This window comes from Pipistrellus kuhlii, unplaced genomic scaffold, assembly GCF_014108245.1.
Source record: "Pipistrellus kuhlii isolate mPipKuh1 unplaced genomic scaffold, mPipKuh1.p scaffold_m20_p_20, whole genome shotgun sequence".
In the NCBI taxonomy this organism is placed as follows: Eukaryota; Metazoa; Chordata; class Mammalia; order Chiroptera; family Vespertilionidae; genus Pipistrellus; species Pipistrellus kuhlii.
This window is the reverse complement of record NW_023425516.1, coordinates 15536378-15560947: the sequence shown is the minus strand read 5'-3', so window position 1 is coordinate 15560947 and position 24570 is coordinate 15536378. Positions and strand designations below refer to the sequence as shown.

Genomic DNA, 24570 nt, shown 5'->3' with positions numbered 1-24570 from the left:
TTGCAGAAGCGCCCACTAGGGAAAGAACTGGGTACTTGGACAATGTAAAAATGTTACAAGAACGGTGCCTGCATCACCATTTACTATTGGGGTAAAAGGGAAACAGTTGAAATGCCCATTAAAGGGGGCGATGGTTGAATAAAATATGGGACATCCATACAATGGGATTTCAATGCTGTTATAATGATGTGGATCAACAGTTATTAACAAGGAGTGATCTTCTGGTTATGTTAGTAAGCAAACAAATGCTTATAAAACTACTAGAGGCCCCGTGCACAAAATTAGCGCATTGAGGAAGGAAGGAAGTCCCTCCGCCTGGCCTGAGCCCTCTTGCAGCCCAGGACCCCTCTGGGGATGCCTGCCTGCTGGCTTACACCTGCTCCCTAAGGTGGAGCGAGCCTACGCCGGCAGGCAGACATCCCTCTTGCATTCCAGGGCCCTTCGCTCCTTACCGCCCACTCCTCCCCTCTGCACGCTGCTCCTTACCACTTGGCTTGTTGCTCCTTAGTGCTGCCGTGGAGGCGGGAGAGACTCCTGCCTCCACCACTGCACTCTCCAGCCGTGAGCCCGACTTCTGGCTGAGCAGCACTCCCAAGTGGGAGCGCACTGACCACCAGGGGGCAGCTTCCGCCATAAAGGTCACTTGGGCTTTTATTATATAGACTAGAGGCCCGGTGCACAAAATCTGGGTCCCTAGGCTTGGCCAGCAGTCAGGGCCCATCAGGGCCTTCCAGCTGCTGGCCAGGGCCTTCCTTCATTCTGCGCCACCCCCTGATGGTCAGCGCACATCATAGTTAGCAACTGATCTCCTGGTCGAACTCCCACAGGGACAATTTGAATATTAGGCTTTTATATCTATAATATAAACATAACCAATGGATACAAGACACGGGGGGGAGGGGGCAGGTGAAGGTATATGCGGGGGGGGGGGGGAAGGAGGGGGCGCTTAGGGGAGGCTGGAGGAAGGTCAAGGGGGGGAAAAAGGAGACATATATACTACTATTTGTAATGCTTCAAACAATAAATATATATATATATAAATTTTAAAAAAAGAAAATAACTTTAAGTTTGATAAGAATAGTTACAGGTGGTCAAAAGGTACAAATTTCTTATTGTAAAATAAATAAATAAGTCCTGGAATGTAAATAATAACAATAATAATAATAATAGTGTGTAATATGCTAATTAGACTGGACGTCCTTCTGGATGACCTTCTAGATCACATGTGTCAAACACAAGGCCCGGGGGCCAAATCTGTCCCGCCAGGCCTTGCAATGTGGCCCGCACCGCGCTGTCATCACTGCACTCCGCTGCGTTTCCATCACAATGACAGTTTATGACTGTTCAGTAAACCATTCAGCCCGCGATTTAGGCTGGATTTTAGATTTTGGCCCCTTCTCTGATTGAGTTCGACACCCCTATTCTAGATGAAGCCGGGGCTACAAGGGAAGCCTGGGTCCTGGGTGCAGAGGAAAGCTGGTGCTGGCAGCCGGGGGACGGGAGGCCTCCTCTTGCATGAATTGTGCATTGGGCCTCTGGTTCTATTATACAGATTATAGAGATATATATGGAATGACCCCATTTTGTTACGCACATGTATACGTATATCTTGTATATATCTGTGTGTACATATTTACTGCATATATTTGAGTCTTTGTACATGTGTATGCTTAAAATAGACCACAGAAATATGCATCAGTTTTTTTCTGGGTAAGAATTACAAGTGATATTATTCTTTTTCAATATCTAATGTTCCCACGAGTGGATATTACTTTGTACTTTTAAAAACTAAAGCAAAATAGCATTTCAGCTCAGCCTCACCAGGGCCTTTGCACCGGCAGCTCCCTCCGCCTGGAATATTCCCCCCAAATCCTCCACTTTCTCAAGTCTCTGCTCAAGTGTCATTTCTCCAGGAGCTTTCCCTCACCACTCTCCTTAAAATCGCCGTCACACTCCTCTCTCTCCTCCCTCTTCTCATGCTGTATGTCCCTCCTTTGTCTCACAGAACTTACCAACTTCTAGCCTACTATGTAACTTATGTATTATATTTATCATCTATCATTTCCTCTCCACCCCACCTGTCCTATCCCTCGGCCCCATTGCGGCCCCCAGCCAGAAGTTCAGCGCCAGGAAGGCAAGAACTTTTGTCTGTTTTGTTCCCTGTTGATTCCCAGAACCTAGAACTGGGCTTGGAGTATATAGTAGAAGTTCAATAAATATTTGAGGGATGGATGATGGATGGATGGATGGATGGATGGATGGATGGAATATAAACAAGCAAATGGTTTTCCTTTACAAAGATTTCCATCCTCGCCTTTCTCTTTTTCCGAAGTGATGTTGATGAGATGGATCTGGCAAGTCTAGTGAGGGGCAGGTGGCAGGAAAAATGCCCCTCTCCCTGTTCAGATTTCTTCTTCCTTCATTTGCAAGCGAGAAGACAGCTGTGTTGAGGCCTAAAGTAGCACCGCCCCCTCCTGGCAAGTTTGAAGAACTGCAGCATTCAGCTGTCCCAGGTACAATTCATACTATTAAACCCAGGAATTTGGAAAGGAATAAAGTAGGGAGGGGAGTGGGAGTGAAGCCTCCATGTTTTCCTCGGGGCAACCAGATAAATCCGTGGGGCCTTTTCAGGCTGAAAGAGGGGCTGAGAAGGAAATGGGGCGCACTCCCTACAAAGTGGGGCCCTGCATTCATCTCTCACAGTGGATGGGTTTCTCCTGATGAGAAATTTGGCCAAGACTGGCCCTGATGGAAATCAGATGGTGGCAATTCAAAGTCAACTCTCCAGGAATCTTTGTTGGACCTTCTGGCTTCCCTGAGGTCAGTTCAGGTCTAGGGTATTTCTCAGGTATTGGGTATCTGTTATCACCCCACACAATGAGAATTTCAAACTCAGTTTTTACCCAGCCTTTTGTGCTGGCTCCCTTACAGAGGGTGGAAATGGATTGGCCACGCCAAGGTTGTTCATTGACTCAGCATTTTTACTGAGCAGGTTCCTGTGTGTCAGGCATGGTCGGAGGTGCTGGGCTGCAGCAGAGAAAAAGACAGGCAAAAGTCTCAGCCTTCATGGCGTTGATATTCTGGCAGGGGAGACAGATGCTTGACACATAAATACATTCAAATATCTAATTTAAAACTGTGGTAAGTGCTCTGAAAGAGAAAAGTGGGGTGTTGTGAAGAGTAATGGGGGTAGACTTCAATTTTGGGAAGTCCATATGAGGATGTGTTTAAATCTGGATTTTCCTCCCAGTAGCCAGGGGCAGTGTGGAGAAAGAGAGTTAGTCTCCAGGCTTTCAACCGTGGCAAGCATCTCCCCAGAGAGAATAATGTGTCCATTTCAGTTTGCTCCGTGGAGTATGGTATCATAGTGGTCTAGAATCACAACCCTGGTTCAAATCCTGGCTCTGCCCTCTTCTTTAGTTCCCACTTCCTTGTCCCTTGGCGTAATTAGAAAGATTTAGTGAGATAATAGAGATAAAGCAATTGATAACATGCCTGGCATGCAGTCAGTGCTCAATAAATGCTAATTGCTATTATTAAAGGCTCTGAGAAGTTCTGAAACTAAGAACCTATTTAACTCTCACTCTCTGGCTATAGAAACATTTTGTTGCTGAATATTTTGTATTCCACTATTTATTTTTGGGAAATATTACCTAAGCTATATAAAGGGAGGTGGGAATGAACAGACAATATTCATTGCCTATCCCAAATCTATTTGCCTTTTTTTTTTTTTTGCTAACAGAACTCTGTTCAGGATTTGGCTAAAAAGCCTTTGATCTCATAGAAGGATCTAGACACAGGCACCTTACTTTGTTCTGGCCAATGAAATGTTTGGAGAATCTTCTGGGGGCTTCTGGGAAAGCTAGCTATTTTTTCCCCTGGTAAGAAGGCGATATGCTAAAAAAAAAAAAAAAAAAAAAAAAGGCAAGCTACCATGACACCCAGCAATTTCACTTCTGGATATCTAGCCAAAGAAATCCAAAACAATAACTCGGAAAGATATGCACATCCCTATTTTCACTGCAGCATTATTTACAATAGCAAAGATATGGAGCCAACTTAAGTGTTCATCGATAATGAATGGCTAAAGCAGATATGATACTTATATAGAATGGAATATTTCTCAGCCATAAAAAGAATAAAATATTATTATTTGCAACAACATGAATAGACCTGGAGGGTATTATTCTAAGCGAATTAAGTCAGACAGAGAGACAAGTACCTTATGATTTTGCTTAAATGTGGAATCCAAAACACAAAATAACTGAACAAACAGAACGGAAACAAACCTACAGATTGGAGAACAAATTGATGGCTGCCAGAGGGAGGGTGTTTGGGGGATGAATGAAAAAGGTGAAAGTGATTAAGAAGTACAAATTTCCAGTTATAAAATACTCACAGGATGTAAAGTACACATAAGGGATACAGTCAATAATATATATATATATATATATATATATATATATATATATATATATGAACCCAATATGCAAATTGTCCCCTTAGGAGTTTGACCAAGAGACCAGGAGTTCAATCGCTCAGTATGACGAGTGCTAACCACCAGTGGGCGGCACAGAATGAAGGAACCCCTGGCCAGCAGCAGGCAGCCAGGGAAGGGAGGCCCCAGCTGGCAGCCGGTATGCCCCAATTATCCCTGATCACTGGCCAGGCCTCAGGACCCTACTCATGCATGATTTCATGCACTGGACCTCTAGTATAACAATAACAATATATGAGGTCTAATGGGTACTAGGCTTATTGGGGTGAGCACTTCATAAGGTATTACATAAATGTTTAATCATTATGTTGTACACCTGACACTAATACAATATTTTATATCAACCATAAATGAAAAATAAATGTAAAAATAAGTAGATGTGTGTGTAAAGAAACACTACCCTGCCCTGCCCCAGAACCCTAAGATACTGGGATCTGTGAATGCCACTTTGGGAGCATGAAGGAAGTCAATAGAAACACAGTAACAACACCAGAATCCCTGATCATGTCCAGCTGCTGAACAACCCCTGGATTGCCTATTATTCCCAAACTCCTGGTTATGAGAGAAAAATAAACTCCAATTGGTTTAAGCAGCTACTAATGGATTTCTGTCATTGCAGCCCAAAGAATTTCACACTGATCCAGGGGTCCCAGCTCTGTGCTCAGAATTAAGGTAAGCCTTGCTTTCTCCATTTATATTAACATTCACTCGATTGCCCTGAGCACAGCCTCTGGGCACTGTACCAGGCTGAACCGTTCCCTTCCCTGGGCCCGTTCCCTTTGTAAAACCATGACTCACCTCAGAGGCCCTTGTTGGCCTCACACCTTCATTCCAGAGCGGATTCCATAATCCACCCCTCTTTGTCTTTCCCATTTCACCCTTCTATTTTTGTTCTTTGTAAAATGCCCTGGTCCCTGGCCAGGATACAGAGGTATTAGTACACACTCTCCTTAATCCCTCCGGCTCCTGTGTCTCGGTCTAAAGTCACCCAGGAGAACAAGGCAAAAGTAGCTGTTTCTGTCTGGCTTTTCCTGGGGAAACGGAATTGCTCCATTGTGTGTCGCAACCTCTGAATTCTCTCCTATTGTCCTTGCCTAGGACTTGCTTTCTGTCTCGTCTCAGAGGACACCTACAAAGGAGGAGTGGAAAATACATGGCACATGGCATGTGTGCACCATTCCCTGATCCAGCGTCACGGCAGACATTGCTAATCAATCACGGCTCAGTTGGAGTTGGCAGGAGAGATGAGCTGACATTCTTGGCCTTTCTCACAAGGTTAGGGGCAGGGGATAAAGAATGTCATCCACACTCAACTCAGGAAGATTTCTCTAAGGGCTGTCTCCTTGATGCCCTCTGAGTCAGCCAGAGGGGCCCCAACCTGAAGCCTTGGACAGTAGAGGTGGGTGCAAGGAGCAGTGACTTCAGTCCCCAAGACACTGCGTTGGAAGTGTGCCCAGGCCTTTCCATCTGGGTTCTGGACTAACTTTGGGACCATCCTCAGTCCTTCTGGAATTCAGTTCCATGAAACAAGTCTATAGTGATCGCCTACTATGTGCCAGGACTGACAGCCCTACAAGTAACCTACTTGTGAAGGTTACTTGTGAAGGTTACTTGTGAATCCTAGCCTCTGTCCTGACAGAATGCAGTGAACGCCACAATAGAGCGTCCCTCAGCTGTTCAACAAATACTGACTGAGTGCCTAGGTGCTGGGGGAAGATGGGGGGTGAGATAGGCATGATCTCTGCCTTCCGGCACTACAGCCCAAGCAGGAATCGGATGCTCATAGAATTATTAGACAGATACATGAGCCATGCAGCTGTGGTGAGTGAGTGAGCCAGGACTCAGGTACTGGACACCTCCATCCGAGGAGTTGGGGAACAATGAATAAAACTTAACTAGCTCAGTGGTTTTTCAATGGCGATGATTTATACCCTGAGGGGACACCTGGTAATGTCTGGAGACATTTCTGATTGCCATGACTGGGTGGCATCTAAGGATATATGTAATATCCTTCAATGCACAGGTCAGCCACCCCACAAAGAATTATCTGGCCCTGAATGTCAATAGTGCTGATGACCTGTCTTGACCCACCCACCCCATCATGTGAGAGAGATCAGGATGTCAGCTCATCTCTCCTGCCAACTCCAATTGAGCCGTGACTTATTAGCAATGTCTGCCACGGGCGCTGGGTCAGAGAGTGATGCATGCATGCCATATGCCATGCATTTGATATTCCATCTCCTTTGAAGGTGTCCTCTGGAAGAGTTTTTATCTTAAGAAAGTGGGCAGCGCCAAAACCGGTTTGGCTCAGTGGATAGAGCGTCAGCCTGTGGATTAAAAGGTCCCAGGTTCAATTCCGGTCAAGGGCATGTACCTTGGATTCGGGCACATCCCCAGTGGGGGGTGAGCAGGAGGCAGCTGATCAATGTTTCTCTCTCATCGATGTTTCTAGCTCTCTATCCCTCTCCCTTCCTCTCTATAAAAAAAATCAATAAAATGTATATTTTTAAAAATAAAATAAAGCTTAATGAAAGAGAAATGGATCTTTAAAAAAAAAAAAAAAAGAGGGGGCAGCCATTTAAAAGTAGGGGTGAGACAAGTGGCTTTGAAAAGGCCTCTCTGGCTGCCAGGTGCCCTGGACTGTAGAGGCCACGGACTGGAGGCAGGAAGACAAACAGGGAGCCTGTTGGAGTCACAGGTGAGGTCACAGGGATGTGATCCGTGTAGCTGTGTGCTCACTGCAGGCTGGCACTGCTAGGTCGAGTTTTGAATTTTGGTCACCACTTGGGGCTGGATGTTGTGAATAGTGAAGACTGTATTTGGGACTCAACGACCATAGAGTAAGCAGAATAGCCACGAGCAGAAAAGTCTTTCTCCCCTACAGCGAGCATAGATTCCCCGAGGATAGGATCTGGGAAGACAGCGGGAGGCAAGAGCTAAGTTCAACATTCTCTCAGTCCAGCCTCACAGCATCCCCACGAGGCTGGCATTCTTACCCAACCCATTCCGCAGATGAGAAAAGGCAGGTCCAACAAGGAAAAACAGTTGCCCTGTATCAGCAGCGAACAAGTGACATATATGGCATTCTATCCCAGACCCGACTCCACGCTTCCCCCAGGCCCCCGGCCAAGATAGGAGACACCAGCAGGTCTGTGGACTCAGCACCCCTAACCCATCTCAGAGTGTCCTGGCAGGGAACCCATCTCTCCCATCAGGGTAACCATTCTCTAGGTCAGAGAGGGGATGATTTCTCCTTCAAGGGGACAGTCGGCAGTATCTGGAGACATCCTGGGATGGGGGTGGCGGGGAGAGGTTTACAACTGGCACCTACTGGGTAGAGACATGGTGCTCAATGTTCTAGAAGGCCCAGGACACCCCCTGCCCCTAACAAAGAATGATCTGGCCCAAAATGTCAACAGATCTGAGGCAGCAACTCCTGCCCCAGGATCTCAGCCCCATAAACGCCAGAGATGGTGCCAGGAAGGGGTCAGGGGTGTGCTAGCTAAAGACACGCTGAAAGGTCCTTCACCCGAGAACCTCGGGTCGGATAACGGAGCTGGAAGTGTGTCCTTTAAGCAGCTCCAGGGCAGGCGTTACTGACGGGCATAGTGACAGGTCCAGCTGTCAGGGCACCACTCGGTCCGGCTCGGAGGACTCCCACAGGCAGCAGAGGAGAGTGCGGAAAAGCTGGGGGGAGGTCGGGGCAGCAGCTGTCACTGGAATCTGGGCCCCACCAAGAGGACAATGCCCCCGGAATGCCAGGCATGCCACCAAGACAGCTGAGCCGGCCGGGGCGGGTGGGGGTGAGGGCGGACAGACGGACATTTGAAGGGCAGCAATAAGAATGGAACTGTCTAGGTGCCTCTGTCCCCGACACGGGCAAAGCAGATGAACGACAGCTAAAAATACCAAGAACAAAACCACTATCAAAGGTTTGTCTGGCTGCTGGCTGCTGGATCCGCCCACCGGGCTTCCTGGAGTGGTGAGAGCTGGGGTCCAGATGCCCAAGCCCTGAAACCCCAATACCAAGGTGAGGAGAAGTGCAGTGGGGCCCTACAAAGTGACTGCTCTTCTGAGCCTCGGTTTCTTCATCTGAAAAATGGGTCTACTATCAATTAGTGCCTTTCTCAGAGTGCTGTGAGGATGAAATAGATGGTAGGTAGTGCACTTAGCACAAGGCCTGTGGCACGGGAAGCTCTAGGTAAGTGCGATGGTGATGATTTTATTTCTTTGCGGATCACAGTTTGGCAATCTCACAGAGCAGTGGATGGATGGAGGCCGTGGTGGGCAGGCCTGCTCTCCCCAGTCCTTATTGCCTACCCTCAGGGATCCAGCACAGCCTTAATATCCCTTCCAGGACTCAGTCAGTCTGCATGAATCCTTCCTCCACCAGGAAGTTATCACTGAAGCCAGGAACAACTCCACAAAGGAAATTTAGCCAACAGTGCCAGAAGCATCTTCCCAAGAGCTCTGCCCGGGGGACCTGGAAAGGTAACTGATAATAACCACACACACACACACACACACACACACATACACACACACACATGAACTCATGGTGTAAGTACTCTGTGCCTGGTGCTGAACAAAGCCATTTACACATATTGCATGAGTGTAACATGGAGCGCACTTGGAACAGTGCCTGGCAGAGTAAGCACACAATAAACGTTAGCTGCTATCATTAGTATCACAATTACCTAGGTTCCCTATAAAAGATGTGTTCATAGCAGCGTTATTTACAATAGCGGAGATCTAGAAACAGCCCAAGTGCCCATCAGTAGATGGATGAATGGATAAAAAAACAAAAACAACGTGGTACAATTACACAATGGAATACTCTGCAGCAGCGAAAAAGAAGTGTCTCTTACCCATTGAGATAGCACGGAAGGACACGGAGAGTATTATGCTAAATGAAATAAGCCAGTATCTGTATCTGACTTACTCAAGTATCACATGATCTCACTCATATGTAGACTCTAATGAACAAAATAAACTGATGAACAAAATAGATCCAGAGACATTGAAGTACACTTATTTCAGAGGGAAGGGAGTGGTGGTAGGAAGAGATTAACCGAAGAACTATTATATGTGCATATATGCATAACCCATGGACACAGACAATAGTGCAGTGAAGGCCTGGGGAGGGCGCAGGAGCAGGGTAGAGGGGATCAAGGGAGAGAAAATGGAGACATCTGTAATACTTTCAACAATAAAGATAAATTTAAAAATGATAATAAAGACAATCTCCTAAGATCTGCACTATTGTTTCTCCCATTTATCAAGTAAGAAATCGCAGGTTAAGTCACTGACCAGGGCCCCACAGCCAAGAGGCACTGACCTGGAACCCGGCTTTCAAACATTGCACCATTCTGGTAGGTCAAGGTCAAGTGGCAAAAGATCTTAACACTCAAGCCTAAGAGGCGAGATTTTGACAGCTATGGGGGAGCCATTAAGTGTTCTGGAACATATGTGGGTCATCATCATATGTTCCTGAGGGAAAATATTTAGAGTATATTAGAGGCAAGAGAGGAGAGGCACCAGACCAATCAAAAGCCACTACCATAAGCCAGATCTGGGCAGGGCAGGGGGAGCAGAGAAGGAGAAAATGAATCCATAAGACATTTTAGAGGCAGGATAGACTTTGTCACCAAGGGATAGAATCAAGATGGCTAAAAATTTGGGTCTGGGTGCCGAAGAGAGCAATAATATTAATAGAAAAGGGGTTTGGGAGAGGAAGTGGAGAGGAAATGAATTCATATTTGACCCTGTTGTCTCTTTTACCCCATCCCTCTCAACACAGGTGACAGCCAGCACTCTGGATTAAGAGCCCAGCAGTGCCCTAGTACTTCCCAAGTATCAGTGAACGCATTCGAACACCATGAGGACGCTTGAAGGTTCACTATTGACCCCATTTCACAGACGAGGAAACTGAGGTGTGGTCCGCTCATGTTGCTTGCCCATGTTGCACTCGGTACACAGTGGGTGGCCCAGCGGTGTGGCTGACCCGTTTGCCCTGGTACAAGGTCCCGTCCTCTCACTGGTAGCTCTCGCTCACGCCTGGGGGCCCTGACACGGGGAGATAGGCACTATCACTTGGTGATAGAGCCTATCAGCCACCGTGCTCCGGGCTGGCAGGGCCTGGTATGCCTTTGTTCTATAGGAGATGGCTGACCTCACCTCCGTCCTTAAAGGGGCATTACACTCCAAGGCAAGTTGACCTGCTAAGCCAGTTACTTCCAACGATACCAAAATAAGCACTTCTATGGCACTTTCCTGGGCCAGGCATTTTCCCTAAATATTAACAGGTTACTAAGATAACTTTTAATTTACTGGCATTAACTTGGTATGAGTTCACTTGGTCTGCTGAAGAATGGTGCTGAACAGCCTCACAGAGAAGGGTTTCCATTCACCCTACCAGGAAGGATATAATGACTTAGACTTGAATTCGGGGAACTGAAGAGAAGGACACAGGTCCTCAGCGTAGGGCTGGTGCAGTGGTCGGCAAACCCATGAGTCAACAGAGCCAAATATCAACAGTACAACGATTGAAATTTCTTTTGGGGGCCAAATTTTTTAAACTTAAACTAGTATATAGGTAGGTACTTTGCTATTAACTTAATTAGGGAACTCCTAAGCTGGCCTTTGCTAAACACTCAAGGGGCCAAAGAACCACATGTGGCTTGAGAGCCGCAGTTTGCCGACCACTGGGCTGGTGACTCTCCCCAAATGTAACCCATCTGTGCAAACGGCCCCTGGGTCAAGTTATTGCAATACTTTCTCAGTGCCCCGGATGGCCCCCAATGACTGCGTGTTTTTCTCAAATGCCGACATAACTGGTATTCTGTCTGCAGTACGTAGGTACCAACAGCAGATTCCTTTTGCCAGTCCATCCACATCCCTTTATGAGACTGAAAGGTTAGTGTTTACTTTAGCAGCGATCTGAAACTCGGGGAATCAAAGGCTTACAGGAATGCAAACGTCCCTTACCTGTCTCCCCTCCTTCCATGACGCTGAAAGCACAGGGAACGCAGGCCAAGGCGCTGGGCCCCATTTCAAATGGAGGCTCGGACCCTGCGACGCTCCCAGCAGGCTCCAGGCTCCAGGCTCCAGGCTCCAACCAGCCGGTGGAAAGAGGATATAGTTCCTGGCCAAGGATTCCCCTCCGCCTGGTTAGGCCACGTTTTCCAGGCCTGAGAACAGGCTAGCAACTTCCTGGTCCCAAGTGTGTGTGTGTGTGTGTGTGTGTGTGTGTGTGTGTGTGTGTGTGTGTGTGTGTGTGTGTGTGTGTGTGTGTGTAGGGGGTGTGTGCACCCTGGTCTGAGAGCCAAGCACCCCAAAACAGTCACGGTGGCTCGCATTGATCCCGTGCTCACGATGCGTTCATCCTACTCCATCCTCCTGACACCCCGACGAGGTGAGGGCCACGATGGTCCCCGGGTTACAGATGAGGAGCCTGAGACGCGGAGAGAACAGGCCTGCACGGGGAGGCCACGCACCCGGCCTGGGCTCGCACCCTGGCGTCTCCGATGCCCAGGCTCTGAGCAGCCCCGCCGGGTCCTTCGGAGGAGAAGGAGCAGAAGGAAGTGTGCCTCCTCCTCCATGGGGCGGACCGCAGGCCCCTCAGGGGAACGGGGGTCGGTGGGCCGCAGCCCCCTGCTGTCTGCTCGCCTCCAGCGTGACCACAGGGCAGGCCGGGGCCGGTCAGCGGGTCTCCACCGCAGCCATCGATGCTCTTCCTCCCCGGAAGCCGGCAGGTTCTCTCCGAATCCGGGGAGCGCGGTGCATTGTGCCAGGACACATGGTGGGGTGTGTGCGCCGTGTCCTCGCCGCCCAGCGTCCGGTCCGCCGCTGAGGCGCCTCCGGCCTCGCTGAGGAAAAGGTGCCAGCGCAGCAGCTGGCCCTGAACCACGCGGGTGTGAATGGCGGGGGCCCACTTCCATGCGGGTGTGGTCTTGTTTTCCCCCCAGAAATGCAGTGTGGCCCCTTCGTCTCCGCGAGGTTTCGCATCCGGGGATTCCACCACCCGAGGGTCCAGAACAGCATCGTCACACGTGCAGCCGCAGATTCGCGACCGACCGCGTGTGTATTCCGCCCGCTGCGTGTGGGCGTCGTTCCCGGGGGCGTGCGGTTTGGCGAATCTGCGGAGCTGCGTGTGCGAAGGGCCGCCTGCGGAGGCTGGAGTTATGCTGGGTTTCCTGGGGGGGAAGCTTGGCCCTTGTGTTGGTGGAGGATCACCTGTGCCTGCTCGCTTTCGGCCTTTCCTCCGGACTGTTTGTTATTTGCACCTCCCGGTGGTTTCACCCTGAGGTGCTCCCTGCACATCATTCTCCCAGCCGCTGTGTGGACGGCGACACCCTTTTTGGAAATGCACCTCCTTGTGTGTTTTTTTTTAGTTCACAAATCAGGTCTTAAAGTCCAGGAAGTCATTTTTGGGTTTTGCTCGTGCTTCCCTAAGTTTTGCTTGTTTTGGCTTTTGTTTTATGTAGTAAACCAATGCTTGAGCTTTAAAAATAATGAGATCATACACTGCTAGGCTATCAAAATAGATCACTGTACCACGTTACAGCTGAACATGAATCCCTACTCTTGTCCAGTTGAAGTTTATAATGTGTGTGTCCCTTATGCATTGTGAGCTCGTGATAAATGTCAGAGGTCATCAGACCCTTAGCTTCAGAGATCATTAGCGTGTTGTCAGAGGATCTTGGGCTGAAAGCTCTTGACCTGTCCATGTGCTTGAGCATGTGTGTGAATGTGCGTGCCAATGTGTATGTGCATGGATGCATGGGAGTGTTTTGCCTGTTCGTGTGTGTGTGCGCGCATATGTGTGTGCAATGCAGGTGCCACTTGTCTGTCTACCCACCTATGAATACACAACAAAACACGTATTTAGTTATTAAAGACTCTGTTAGAAGATGCTTCAGGGTAATTCTAACCCATGTATAACTAGAGAGGGAGGTGGGGGGAGGAAGCACATCTTTTTTTGTCAAGGCAATAAATGGTTCTTGAGTTTGTGCCTCCAAAATGGAATTTTTTTTTTCACCGAGAAGGAAAGTGAGTGATGACTGCCACTTACCGAGAACCCGCCTAGCCCATAGTGAGCTCGGTTGGCAAGTGAGTTATTTCTTCAGTCAGCCAACAAGTATTTGTTGAGCAGTTGCTTTGTGCCGGTCATGGGCGGGGAGCCAGGGAGAAATTGGTGAGGACCCTGCCCTCTGGAGTTGCCTACTGACACTGAACAACAACAAAAAAAAGTAAGTGAATTGCGCTCACTCTGTAGTGCCTAGTGCATTAGGGTGTGAGAAATGCTGTGGAGAAAACAGAGAACAGAGTGCAGGGTGGGAATGGCCATTTTAATCAGGTGGTAGGGAGGTCTCACTGAGCAAGTGACATTGGAGCAAAGATCTGAGGGAGGAGAGGAAGGGAGCCTTGCAGATGTCGGATGGAAAAGGATTCCAGGTAGAGGGACCTGCAGGTGCAAAGGCCCTGCGATGGGACCCGTGCCTGATCACGTGAGACTTCTAATCCCCTCTCCCTGCCATTTTCCATCTCAAAACTGACAAGCACAAGTGCCGCCCGCCCAAGCGCTGCAGAAAGCATCTCTCCCCGTGACCCAGCCGCCTGCCTCTTTAACCTTGAATGCCTTTTTGGGTCTCAAGTGTCACCAGGTGTCGAATGAGCTGCCCTTACTTCAGAAGAACGGCATGGGGTGGGGGTGAAGGGGGGTGCTTACCTATTGACTGCCAAAAGTGGTCATGCGGTTATTTTTAAACAAGGGGAGGAAGTATTTATTGTTCGGGCGAGGAGAGTGGGAAGCCTGTGGGATTCTTCTAGGGAACCAGCGCGGAGTCCTTTCCACCATGGTGAGTAGCCAGGGCTCCCGGGGGTGAGCAAAGCTGGGTGGGTGAGAAGGGGACACCACCTATTATATACGCAAAGGACTGAGAGGGTGGGGCGGTGGCTTTTGAGGACCCCAGGCTCCGGTGGGGAGAGAGCTGCTGGCTGTGGGCACACAGAGGAACCCCAATCAATGCCCTGATAAGCCACAAATAACAGCAGCTCCCGGGACTTGCAAAAACAAAATAAGAGAGTTGGCTTTTTTATGGCTTGTCTCCTGACCTCCGGAGGAATCAATAACTCCCAGGGCTTGCAAAATGGGATTGAACGCTTCTAAGGATCAAATTGTAATTCTTTTCTCTTGTTCGGGCAGCTGGGGAAAAGATCTTTTTGTTCTCACCTTTTGAACTTGCAAAATTAAAACCTTTTTCCAGGCGCAGTTCGGCTAGGTGTTCCCCCTCCCGAAGCTGGAAGCCCCCACATTAGGGCCAGCATAGGAGAGAGATCAGGAGCACAGACCCTGGAGCCACACTGCCCAAGTTCAATGCCAGCTCTGCATTTTGCTCTGTGACTATGTGACCTTGGGCAAGTGACCCAACCTCTCTGAGCCTCGGTTGCCTCCCCAGGAAAAAGGTGACGGTGATAACAGCATCTACTCGATAGAGCAGTTATGAGGATTAAATGAAATAATGTATGTACCAGTGTTTAAGCTGTAACTATTTAAAGTGGACCTTGCACTGTCTGTGTGGTGCAAGGCTGGAACATTTAGAGAGGTTTCGCTGCCATTTGGATCGAAGAAAATTGTGTGTGTGGAGGGGTGAGCGATTGGGTTTTAACACCCTGAAAAAAAGTGTCATTTCATCTCAACATTCCTCATGGTTAGTGAGCCCTACTTCCGCCCCCAATCAATGCTCCTGCTGTGCGTTACTGAACTTTCTGTGAAATGCCTTGGAACAAAAGCGCTGGACCCTGCAGGGGCTGATCTGAAAGCATGGCTCCATCCCCAGAGACACACCTCTCCTAGTTTTAAAATATTTTTAAATATGTCTTTATTGATCTCAGAGAGAGGAAGGGAGAAATCATCCATCAGCTGCCTCCTACACGCCCCCCCCCCTCCTTACTCGGGAACCTCGCCTGCAGCCAGGCATGTGCTCTCACTGGGAGTCAAATCACCACTTCCTGGTTCATAGGTGGACACTAAACATTGAACCACATCAAAAACCCACCGAGCAAGTTTTTAAAAGGAACCTCCCCCAAGATCCTCACTCTCTTACAATCCACCAGAACCAGGGGCCCTTTTAGAAATGTGATGTTGTGTTTTGAGAGGAATGTGAACAGCCTACCCCCATTTCACAGATGAGCAGCTGAGGCTCACCCAGAAACAGGGCCTGAGCTAATTTTCTAATCTCTGACTCTTTTAATCGATGCTTTTCCCTCACTCTAGGCACCCAAGAAAGCCAAGAAGAGAGCAGAGGGCGCCAATTCCAACGTGTTCTCCATGTTCGAACAGACCCAGATCCAGGAGTTTAAGGAGGTAGGTGCAGCCGGGGAATCATTAGCCTGGAGGCAGATTCCCACCCTTCCGGGAGCACCTTCCCTTCATTCCGTGTTCCTCATGGAAACCTTGCTTAGATGTCTTTAGTTTCCAAACAACCCCAGATTTTTAATAACTTCTGCTAATCATCAAAGTAAAGCTTTTGTTGTTGAAAACGTAGGAAAATTTTCATAACACATAAATGACCTATAATTCTACAACCCAGAGGTAGATTATCAGTTAACATTTGGGTATACAGCCTTCTAGTCACCTTTGTTTTATATATATATATATATATATATATATATATATATATATATATATACACACACACACACACACACACACACATATATATATTGGTTAAACAATATATATTGGTTAAATACAGTCTTCTGCATCTGCCAATGAGTGTCTGCTAATTTTCTTTGAGCAATTCAGTATCAACATTTTCTATCATTTATTTAAACCACTTCCTACAATGGAATGTTACATGTGTTTAGAATGTTTTATTTTTTCTAAGTAACACATTTCTGCTTGTATCTTTGGTTATTTCCTTGGAGTAAAATCCTAAAAGCAGGATTGCTAGGTCAAAGGAATTAAATACATACATACATACATACATACATACCAGCCCTGGCCTAGTGGTTCAATTGATTAAAGCGTCCTGTACACCAAAAGTTTGCTCGTTCAATCCCCAATCAGGACACATGTGGGAGGCAACCAACCAGAAGTTTCTCTCTCGCATTGATGTTTCGTTGGTCTAAATTGTCCTCGAGAAATGAAATGCTAATTCCTACTCCCGTTGACCCCAAGACGAAAAAGTGCGTTTTCCTCTCACATCTCTGTCAACATTGGCCAACAGTCTAAAATCTTTTTGCCAATCTGAGAGATGAAAACCAGTATCTCTTAGATTTCAAATGTTACAGTCCTCGATTGCTGAATACCAGCGAGATCTGAAACCCTATCACATTCCACGGACTGTGCCTTAGGAAGCAAACTAAGTACCCATCAGGCAACATGAAGCCACGGCCTGAAGGCTTTGAAGGACAGACAATTAATTGTTTTTCCAGTGGTTGTGATTGGCTCACACTGAGTCACCCACGCTCCCAACCCTGGTCCTACAGAGGAAAACATGCTAAGCTTTGCTAATGAGGCCAGTGTGTTTTATACCAAAGGGGAGACCACCGGGATGTCCAAATGGCATGTGCACACCCGGACCTTTTGTCCCCACTAACATTCCATCGCAGGAATGTTGTGTCCCACAGGTTACCAGGGAGCGCGCGAGGAATTCCTGGGATGAAATGTCACATCTGAACTTAAAATAGTCACTTTCCAAGAAGAAAAAGCCACCACCCCTCTCCTTCACCCCATCCCAACCTCTGAGAGGAGATCAGCTGCTGGAGGTGGGGACAAGGGACATGGTTCCAGCTGCTGCAAAAAACTAAAAAAAAAAACAGAGTGATGACATGTCATTTATAAAACCCTTGGCCATTTACACAGCTCTGGAGTCGCCCTGCTAGCTGGCTGAGAAAGCCCGCCAGCTCTCTTTTACAGATAATGTGGGCTGGCGAGTCGGGGGGCAGACACGAGAACCTAGTTTTTAACTTTTCTTTCTTAATAACAGTTCTATAGAAATATAACTCACATACCACACATTGGCATTTTAAAAGTAAGTGTACAGTTCAGGGGCAATTTAGTGCAGTCACGGAGTTTTGCAACCATTATCCCTATCTAATGTCAGGACGTTTTCAGCACCCTCGAAAGCAAGCTCATACCTGTTAGCAGTCACTCCACACGTCCCTCTTCCCCAGCCCCTAGTGGCCGCTGGTCTATTTTCTGTCTCTATGGACTTGCCTACTCAGGACATTTCATAGAAATCGAATCACACAATATGTGGCCTTTTGCGCCTGGCTTCTTTCACTTGGCATCGTGCTTCAAGGCTCACCTATATTGTAGCACCTGCCATTATTGCCTTCCTTTTTTATGGCTGAATGGTATTCTGTTGTCTATCAGGGATGGGGAACCTTTTTTTTTTTTTTTTTTGCCAAGGGCCATTGGGATATTTATATCATCATTCACTGGCCATATAAAATTATCAACTTAAAATTAGAAATTAGCCTGCTATATTTGGTCCAACATTTAGTTAACTCACCCCTAATGCCTTGTCAGGGCCAGGCCAAATGATTTTGAGGGCCTTATATGTCCTGCAGGCCCGATGTTCCTCACCCCTGGCATAGATAGACAACATTTTGTTTACCCATCCATTCATGGATGGACATGTGGGCTGTTTCCAGTGTGGGGCTATATACTGGACATGCTGCTATGGACATTCATGTTCAGGTTTCTGTGTGGGCAGATGTTCTAATTCTCTTGACTGGACACCTGCCAGATAAGTTTCTGGATCATACGGTAACTCTGTGCCTAACATTTTGATGAACTGCCAGATTGCTTTAAATCTTTGACTCTGGACTTAGTGTCCTTCAATGTTCCTTGAAAATTCCAGAGTCCCACTTCCCCTACCCCCTGGCCCAGCCTCTTGGGTTCCTGCCCCCCGAATTTTCCTGGGCTGATCAGCCAACCATCTCCTTCCACAGGCCTTCACCATCATGGACCAGAACAGGGATGGCTTCATCGACAAGAATGACCTGAGGGACACCTTTGCTGCTCTTGGTACGTTGCCCCTCTAGGCCTGCAGGAGGGTCCATCCCACGTCCAGGAGGGCCAGGAGGTGGGGGCCATTGAAAAGGTGAAGAGCTTGCCATTTTCCAAAGAGACAGCTCAACCATGATTGACCTTTAAGACAAATTTCAGAGGACAGGAAAGAAGAGTTTAACTGTTGAGGGTCCTCATATCTTTTCTTTTCTTTTTATTACTTTTTGTGTATGTGATTTGAATGCAGTGCCAGCTCACAACAGAAAACTTGGAAAATTTAGAGAAGTATAAAGGAGAAAACAATAGTACCCATTAGGCCACACCCACTGTTAACATTTCAGCCTCTCAGTCTTTTCTAGGTTTATTAGAGGGGTAGGTTAATCATTGGAATCATCTATTTTGGATTCAGCTTTTTTTAAATGTACATTTCAAATGTGAGCATAAGTGCACGGAGGTTTTTCATAATATACTAGAGGCCCGATGCATGAAATTCTTGAGTAAGCCTTTCTTCCCCTGGCTGCCGTCACTGGCTTCCCTCCAGCACCCAGACTTCCCTCGTAGAAGCCCACTGGCCAGTGGCCTGGGCCTCGCTCTATGGGGTAATCATGGGCGATGGCTTGTCCCTCCAACCAATCACATTGCACCTACCTTGGCTAGCCTGGCACCAGTGGGTGTCATAGGGTGGCCCTGGATGGTTGTCTGGATGGTCATCTGGATGGTATTCCACTGTTAAGCCATTTGGTCTATTTGCATATTATTCTTTTATCTAGAGGCCTGATACACAAAGATTTGTGCAAGATTAGGCCTTCCTTCCTCTGGCTGCTGGCACCGACTTCACTCTAGCCCAGAGCCACCTTTCTGCCTTTGCTCTGGCCAGAGCTGCCTTCTGCCTCTCACCTTGCTGTGTCAATTTGCATATTCCTCTTTATTAGATAGGATATGTCCCACCTGCCACCACTCACACCTCCTCCCCCCCACACACACACACACATACACATTCTGATCCCCAGAGCTCAGGGTCACTGTGAACAGCAGTACAGGTTATGCAGTGCACAGCTCGACAGAAGACTCTTCATGTTTGTAGACATTATGGACTTATATATTGAAAACATAAATTATCTTGCCCTGGCCGGTGTGGCTCAGTTGGTTGGAGCATCATCTTATATACTAAAAGGTTTGATACCCAAAGACAACCAATCCATGTTTCTCTCTCAAATCAATATTTCTCTCCCCCCCCCCCACCTCTAAAATCACTAAGCAAATCCTTGGGTGAGGATTAAAAAGAATAAAAATAAATTAAGACGGGGCATCTTTTTCTAATCTGTGCAAAGGTCCTATATAGGCCTGCGGCAAGGACTAGCATGGGGAGGGGTGTCAGAATCGCCAAGGCTGCCTGGGTCCCAGCAGTACCCAGAACAAGTACCCTCCAGGGACTCTGGCCTGTCTCTCCCACCTCCGGCTGAGAAGGGCCAGTTTATAAAATGACCATTTCCCATCGGAGTAAAATATTAAAATGTCTGTATAAAATATTCCAGGTTCTAAAGACACTGTTTTAAATATAACTAACCCCTCCTACATAAGAGTTTTGCCTGGCTATTATAAATAACACTATCAGGAACATCTTCTCACGTGAATCTCTGGCGGGTCCACTCTGATTATTCTTACACTGGATTCCCTGAAGTGGAATTACAGGGCAAATGCCAGTGTGCTGTGTTTCCCTTCCTAGGGCGTGTGAACGTGCAAAATGAGGAAATCGATGACATGATAAAGGAAGCCCCAGGTCCCATTAACTTTACGGTCTTCCTAACGATGTTTGGGGAGAAACTTAAGGGTAAGCTGGTGTGCCTCTGTGTGTGTGTGTGTGTGTGTGTGTGTGCGTGTGTGTGTCCGTCTGTCTGTCTGCATGTGTGTTCATCTTTGGCTATGAATTAAAGCACTAGGAGAATAGACAAGGATTGTCAGAAGACATAGGCAGAGTAACATGGGGGCGGACGGAGGTGGGGAGAGGCGGGGAGAGGCAGCGCGCAGCAGGAGTGAAGAATAAAAACAGCAGCTAGCCCAGCCGGCATGCTTCAGTGGTTGAGCATTGAGCCATAAGCCAAGAGTTCACCAGTTTGATTCCTGGTCAGGGCACATGTCTAGGTTTCGGGCTCAAATCTTCAGTAGGGGGCATGCAGGAGGCAGCCAATCAATGCCTCTCTCTCATCCATGTTTCTATCTCTCTCTAAAAAAAAACAAAGATAGCAGCTAATGTTGCTCCAAGGCACCCACTGAGCCAGAGTTCATGCTAAACACTTTGTACGCATCACCTCACTTTACAGCAACTCGGAGTGGGTTCTATTCCGCTCCCCTGTCTGCAGATGGGGACTGAGGCTCAGAGAAAGTCACACAGTTAACAAGTGCTGGAGTCAGGATTTGAATCCCAGTCTTTCCAAATCTAGATCCACCTTTGATCTTGAGTTTTGCTAAAAAATATATAATTTTCTGGCAGGTAGCAGTAAGGTGCCTCGAAGAAGGGACACTTAATCCTTTGCCAAAGGTCCTAAAAAAAAATAATAATAACTGGATTCTTAACCCACTCTCTAAAAAATATCAAGGCTCAGTGCTCAGAGGAAGGCAAGCAAGTTAGCCTTTGTCCTGGCCCCCCATCCTGGGCGGAGGGGGGCTCAGGTCCTGCTTCCTGGGATCCAACCGGTTCCAAGCACCTTTCAACCCTGTTTCCTGTTTCAGGGGCAGACCCGGAAGAGACCATTCTCAACGCGTTCAAAGTGTTTGACCCCGAAGGCAAAGGGGTGCTAAAGGCTGATTAGTGAGTGCGGTCTGTCGGGGAGGATGTGGAGGCTCCCTGCTTCCCACACACACACCTTGAGCCAACGCCTGCTTTTCTCTCTCCGCAGCATTAAGGAGATGCTGACCACACAGGCGGAGAGATTTTCCAACGAGGAGGTAACAGGGCCCTTTGGATGCTCTCTGCAGCCCAGCTCCTGGCATCACCCTTCTGGGGACTCCATCTTCCTCTTTTCTAAGACACCCCTGACCCACACTGAGATAGAACCTGCCATTGCTTACTGAGCCCTTATTCCATGCCGTTCTCTCAATCGCCCCACGAGGTCAGAACTAGTATTATTGTCATTTTATAGATGGAAAAACTGAGGCCCAGGGAAGTAAAGTCACTTGCCTAACAGGACAACACTGATGGCAAATGCAGGTGGTACCTCCCTCACAATGCAGGGAGCCCTGGTTAGAGCACAAATCTCCTGATGGAGGAAGAGCAGCGTGCAGGTACCACGGACTGTCATGTAGGCTCCACACCACACAATTCTCCTGGAAGCTGTTCTTACAATATTCACTGAGTGGCCAGATTATTATGACCTCTGAACGCATAATAATCTGGCCACTCAGTGTATATATACATATATTAGAGGCCCAGTGCATGAATTCGTGCCAGGGTGGGATCTGGCCAGCCTGGCCAGGGGGAGGGGACATGGACAGTTGGCCGGCCTGCCTGCTGGTTGGATTCCTGTGCGAAGGGATAATTTGCATATTAGCCTTTTATTATTTGGATATACACTGAGTGGCCAGATTATTATGCATTCAGAGATCATAATAATCTGGCCATTCAGTGTATATCAGAGTGTGTATTTGTTGCAACAGTTTTCCAGCAGATGGCAGTCAAATATCTTTACATACATATTTTAATCAGAATATATAATTTTCTGGCAAATAGCAATAAGATGCCTGGTCCTATATGACCCAGCAACAGTCCTATCAATATTATTAATGTTCCCTAAGGAGTCTATTTAAAACTAGAGGCCTGATGCACGAAATTCATGCAAGGGGCTTGGCCTTCGCAGCCGCAGCGGCTTGCCTCGGCTCTCACAGCCCCAACCCTTGCAGCCCCAGCTTTGCCTAGAAGGTCACCCAGAATGTCATACGGAAGGTTGATCAACCGTCTGGTCTAATTAACATAGTTCCCTTTTATTATTATAGATAGTCCCTTCTCGGTCCTGATTCCATCAAATTCCACATTTTACTAAAAATTCTATTTAGATTTTCCTCTCCAAAACTTAAGCAGATAAAAGAGCCTGCCTTCACCTTTGGACCTGCTCTTTAACCTCCCTGTGCCTCAATTTCCTCATCTAAAAAGTGAAGACGATAATAGAACCTACCTTATAGTAAGTACACTGTGAGGATTAAACAAGTTAGTGTGAGTAAAGTGCTGACATGTGATAAGGGTAATGTCATCACATGTTAGCTGTTAGTAGCCAGTATGGTTTTTTAAGATAACTAGCCAATATTTTTTAAGTGTGGAAACTGCATTTTTTTTTTAATCTAGATTTCCAGACTCAGATTCCCTGAGTCTGATCTCTTTAACCACGTGGCCATAAACAGCTGGCCCTGAGCAGTTGCTACTTTTGTAGGTGGCCCATGTGTCCCCATTTAGCCATAGTCCCCACCAGGCCCACGTTGCTCCCTCACATAACCTGTCCAGCTCCTTTGCACACTTGAGGGTGTGATACCTGTTTTACTGTCTCAGGTTGGGTTCTGGGGGACATCCCTGCAGAGTGGCCCTTGGGGTCAGCACCTGGGAAGGAACTGGGCAAGGAAGCAGAAGGGTTGGAGGGAGATGTTGACCCAAGATTCAGGCCCAAGTGGTCGATACTCCCTGTGGCTAGAATAGCCCTTCCGAGAGGTCCCGAGCTGGGCCCACGCTGACCAGTAGGTTATGGGCCGCCTCAGGAAGGGCGTGACCTTGGGTCCTGCAGCTCTGCAGCAGCTGGGTGACAAGGCCTTCCTGGAGGGGGTCTAGTGATGCATCTCCACGTCTACTACTCCCCTGACACGAACCCTCACCATCCTATCCCATCCCGTGATCCCCACTGCCTCTCCCCTCAGGCCCGTCTCTGCATACAGCCCTCCTTCCTTCTTCCCCTCCCATCATCCTCTGCATCTCTTGCTGGTTCATTGCAGATTGATCAGATGTTTGCTGCCTTCCCCCCTGATGTGACTGGCAACTTGGACTATAAGAACCTGGTGCACATCATCACCCATGGAGAAGAAAAGGACTGAGGGAGGGGCTCAGTGCCCCACCTGGGCTTGTCTTTGTGGGGAGGGGGAGTCCCCGCTCTCCTATCACTTGGCCCAGGAAAGCTGCCATCCCTGCCCCTGGCCTGTTAGCTGTGGCTGCTCCATGTATCCACCTCCACCTTCTTTGCAGCCTGGGTGGCTTATCGACACCACATGACCACACACCCTCAGATGGAGATCCATGCAGAGGCCACCCCCAAATAAACAGGAGGTCGTGTATCTGCTCACGGTGTTTCTCTGACAGTAGTGCCTGGAGAATGGATGGCCCTTCGCGAGTTCCCACAAAGGCAGTGCATAAGCTAGTGATGGCCCTGCTGTCATTAGTACTGAATCTTAGTTGCTTTCTATTTAAAATAGACCTTTGTGGCCACTTAGCACTATTTCTATCAGGGGCCACATTTTACTGGAATGCTCACTAGAGCTCAAGCAGTTGTAGAGCTCAAGCTTCCCTGCCACCCTTTCCCCCAGGACACCAATGGAGTGCTTCTCCAACAAATGTGCTTACGCAGGCCCCGTGATGATTTAAGACACATGTGTCAAACACAAGGCCCGCGGGCCAAATCCATCCCGCCAGGCCTTGCAATGTGGCCCGCACCGCGCTGTCATCACTGCACTCCGCTGCGTTTCCATCACAATGACAGTTTATGACTGTTCAGTAAACCATTCGGCCCGCGATTTAGGCTGGATTTTAGATTTTGGCCCCTTCTCTGAGTTCGACACCCCTATTTTAAGAGATCAATTTCTAATTTGAGATAAAGTAGAACTTGTCTACTTGTCTCTAGGAAGTTGGAGAATTGGTACTGATTTCCAACTCTGTCTGAGGTCTAGGAGCTAGGCCTAGGCATGAATCGACTCTTGATTTTGAGTGATCAGTCATGATTGAAGCACTCAGGTCTATTTTGGCTGTGAGAATACCAACTTAGGAAACAAATGGGTTCACGTGACTGAAAAGTCCCAGGGC

The 24570-nt window shown here is 47.9% G+C and overlaps 1 protein-coding gene across 2 annotated transcripts; it reads left to right on the top strand.

Annotated features, from left to right (window-relative positions):
* Nucleotides 1-14221: 14221 nt before the first annotated feature.
* On the top strand, nucleotides 14222-23828 carry MYL2 (myosin light chain 2). 2 transcript variants are annotated; one of them, XM_036449360.2, is made up of 7 exons: nucleotides 14222-14358; nucleotides 15777-15866; nucleotides 18464-18539; nucleotides 20248-20352; nucleotides 21252-21330; nucleotides 21419-21467; nucleotides 23493-23828. In XM_036449360.2, the coding sequence occupies exons 1-7, from the start codon at nucleotides 14251-14253 to the stop codon at nucleotides 23589-23591; spliced, it is 606 nt and encodes a 201-aa protein (XP_036305253.2). In that variant the 5' UTR covers nucleotides 14222-14250; the 3' UTR covers nucleotides 23592-23828. The 2 variants fall into 2 exon arrangements, with proteins under 2 accessions (XP_036305253.2, XP_045441552.1); XM_045585596.1 differs by lacking the exon at nucleotides 15777-15866 and having other exon boundaries at nucleotides 14236-14358.
* The last annotated feature ends 742 nt before the right edge of the window (nucleotides 23829-24570 follow it).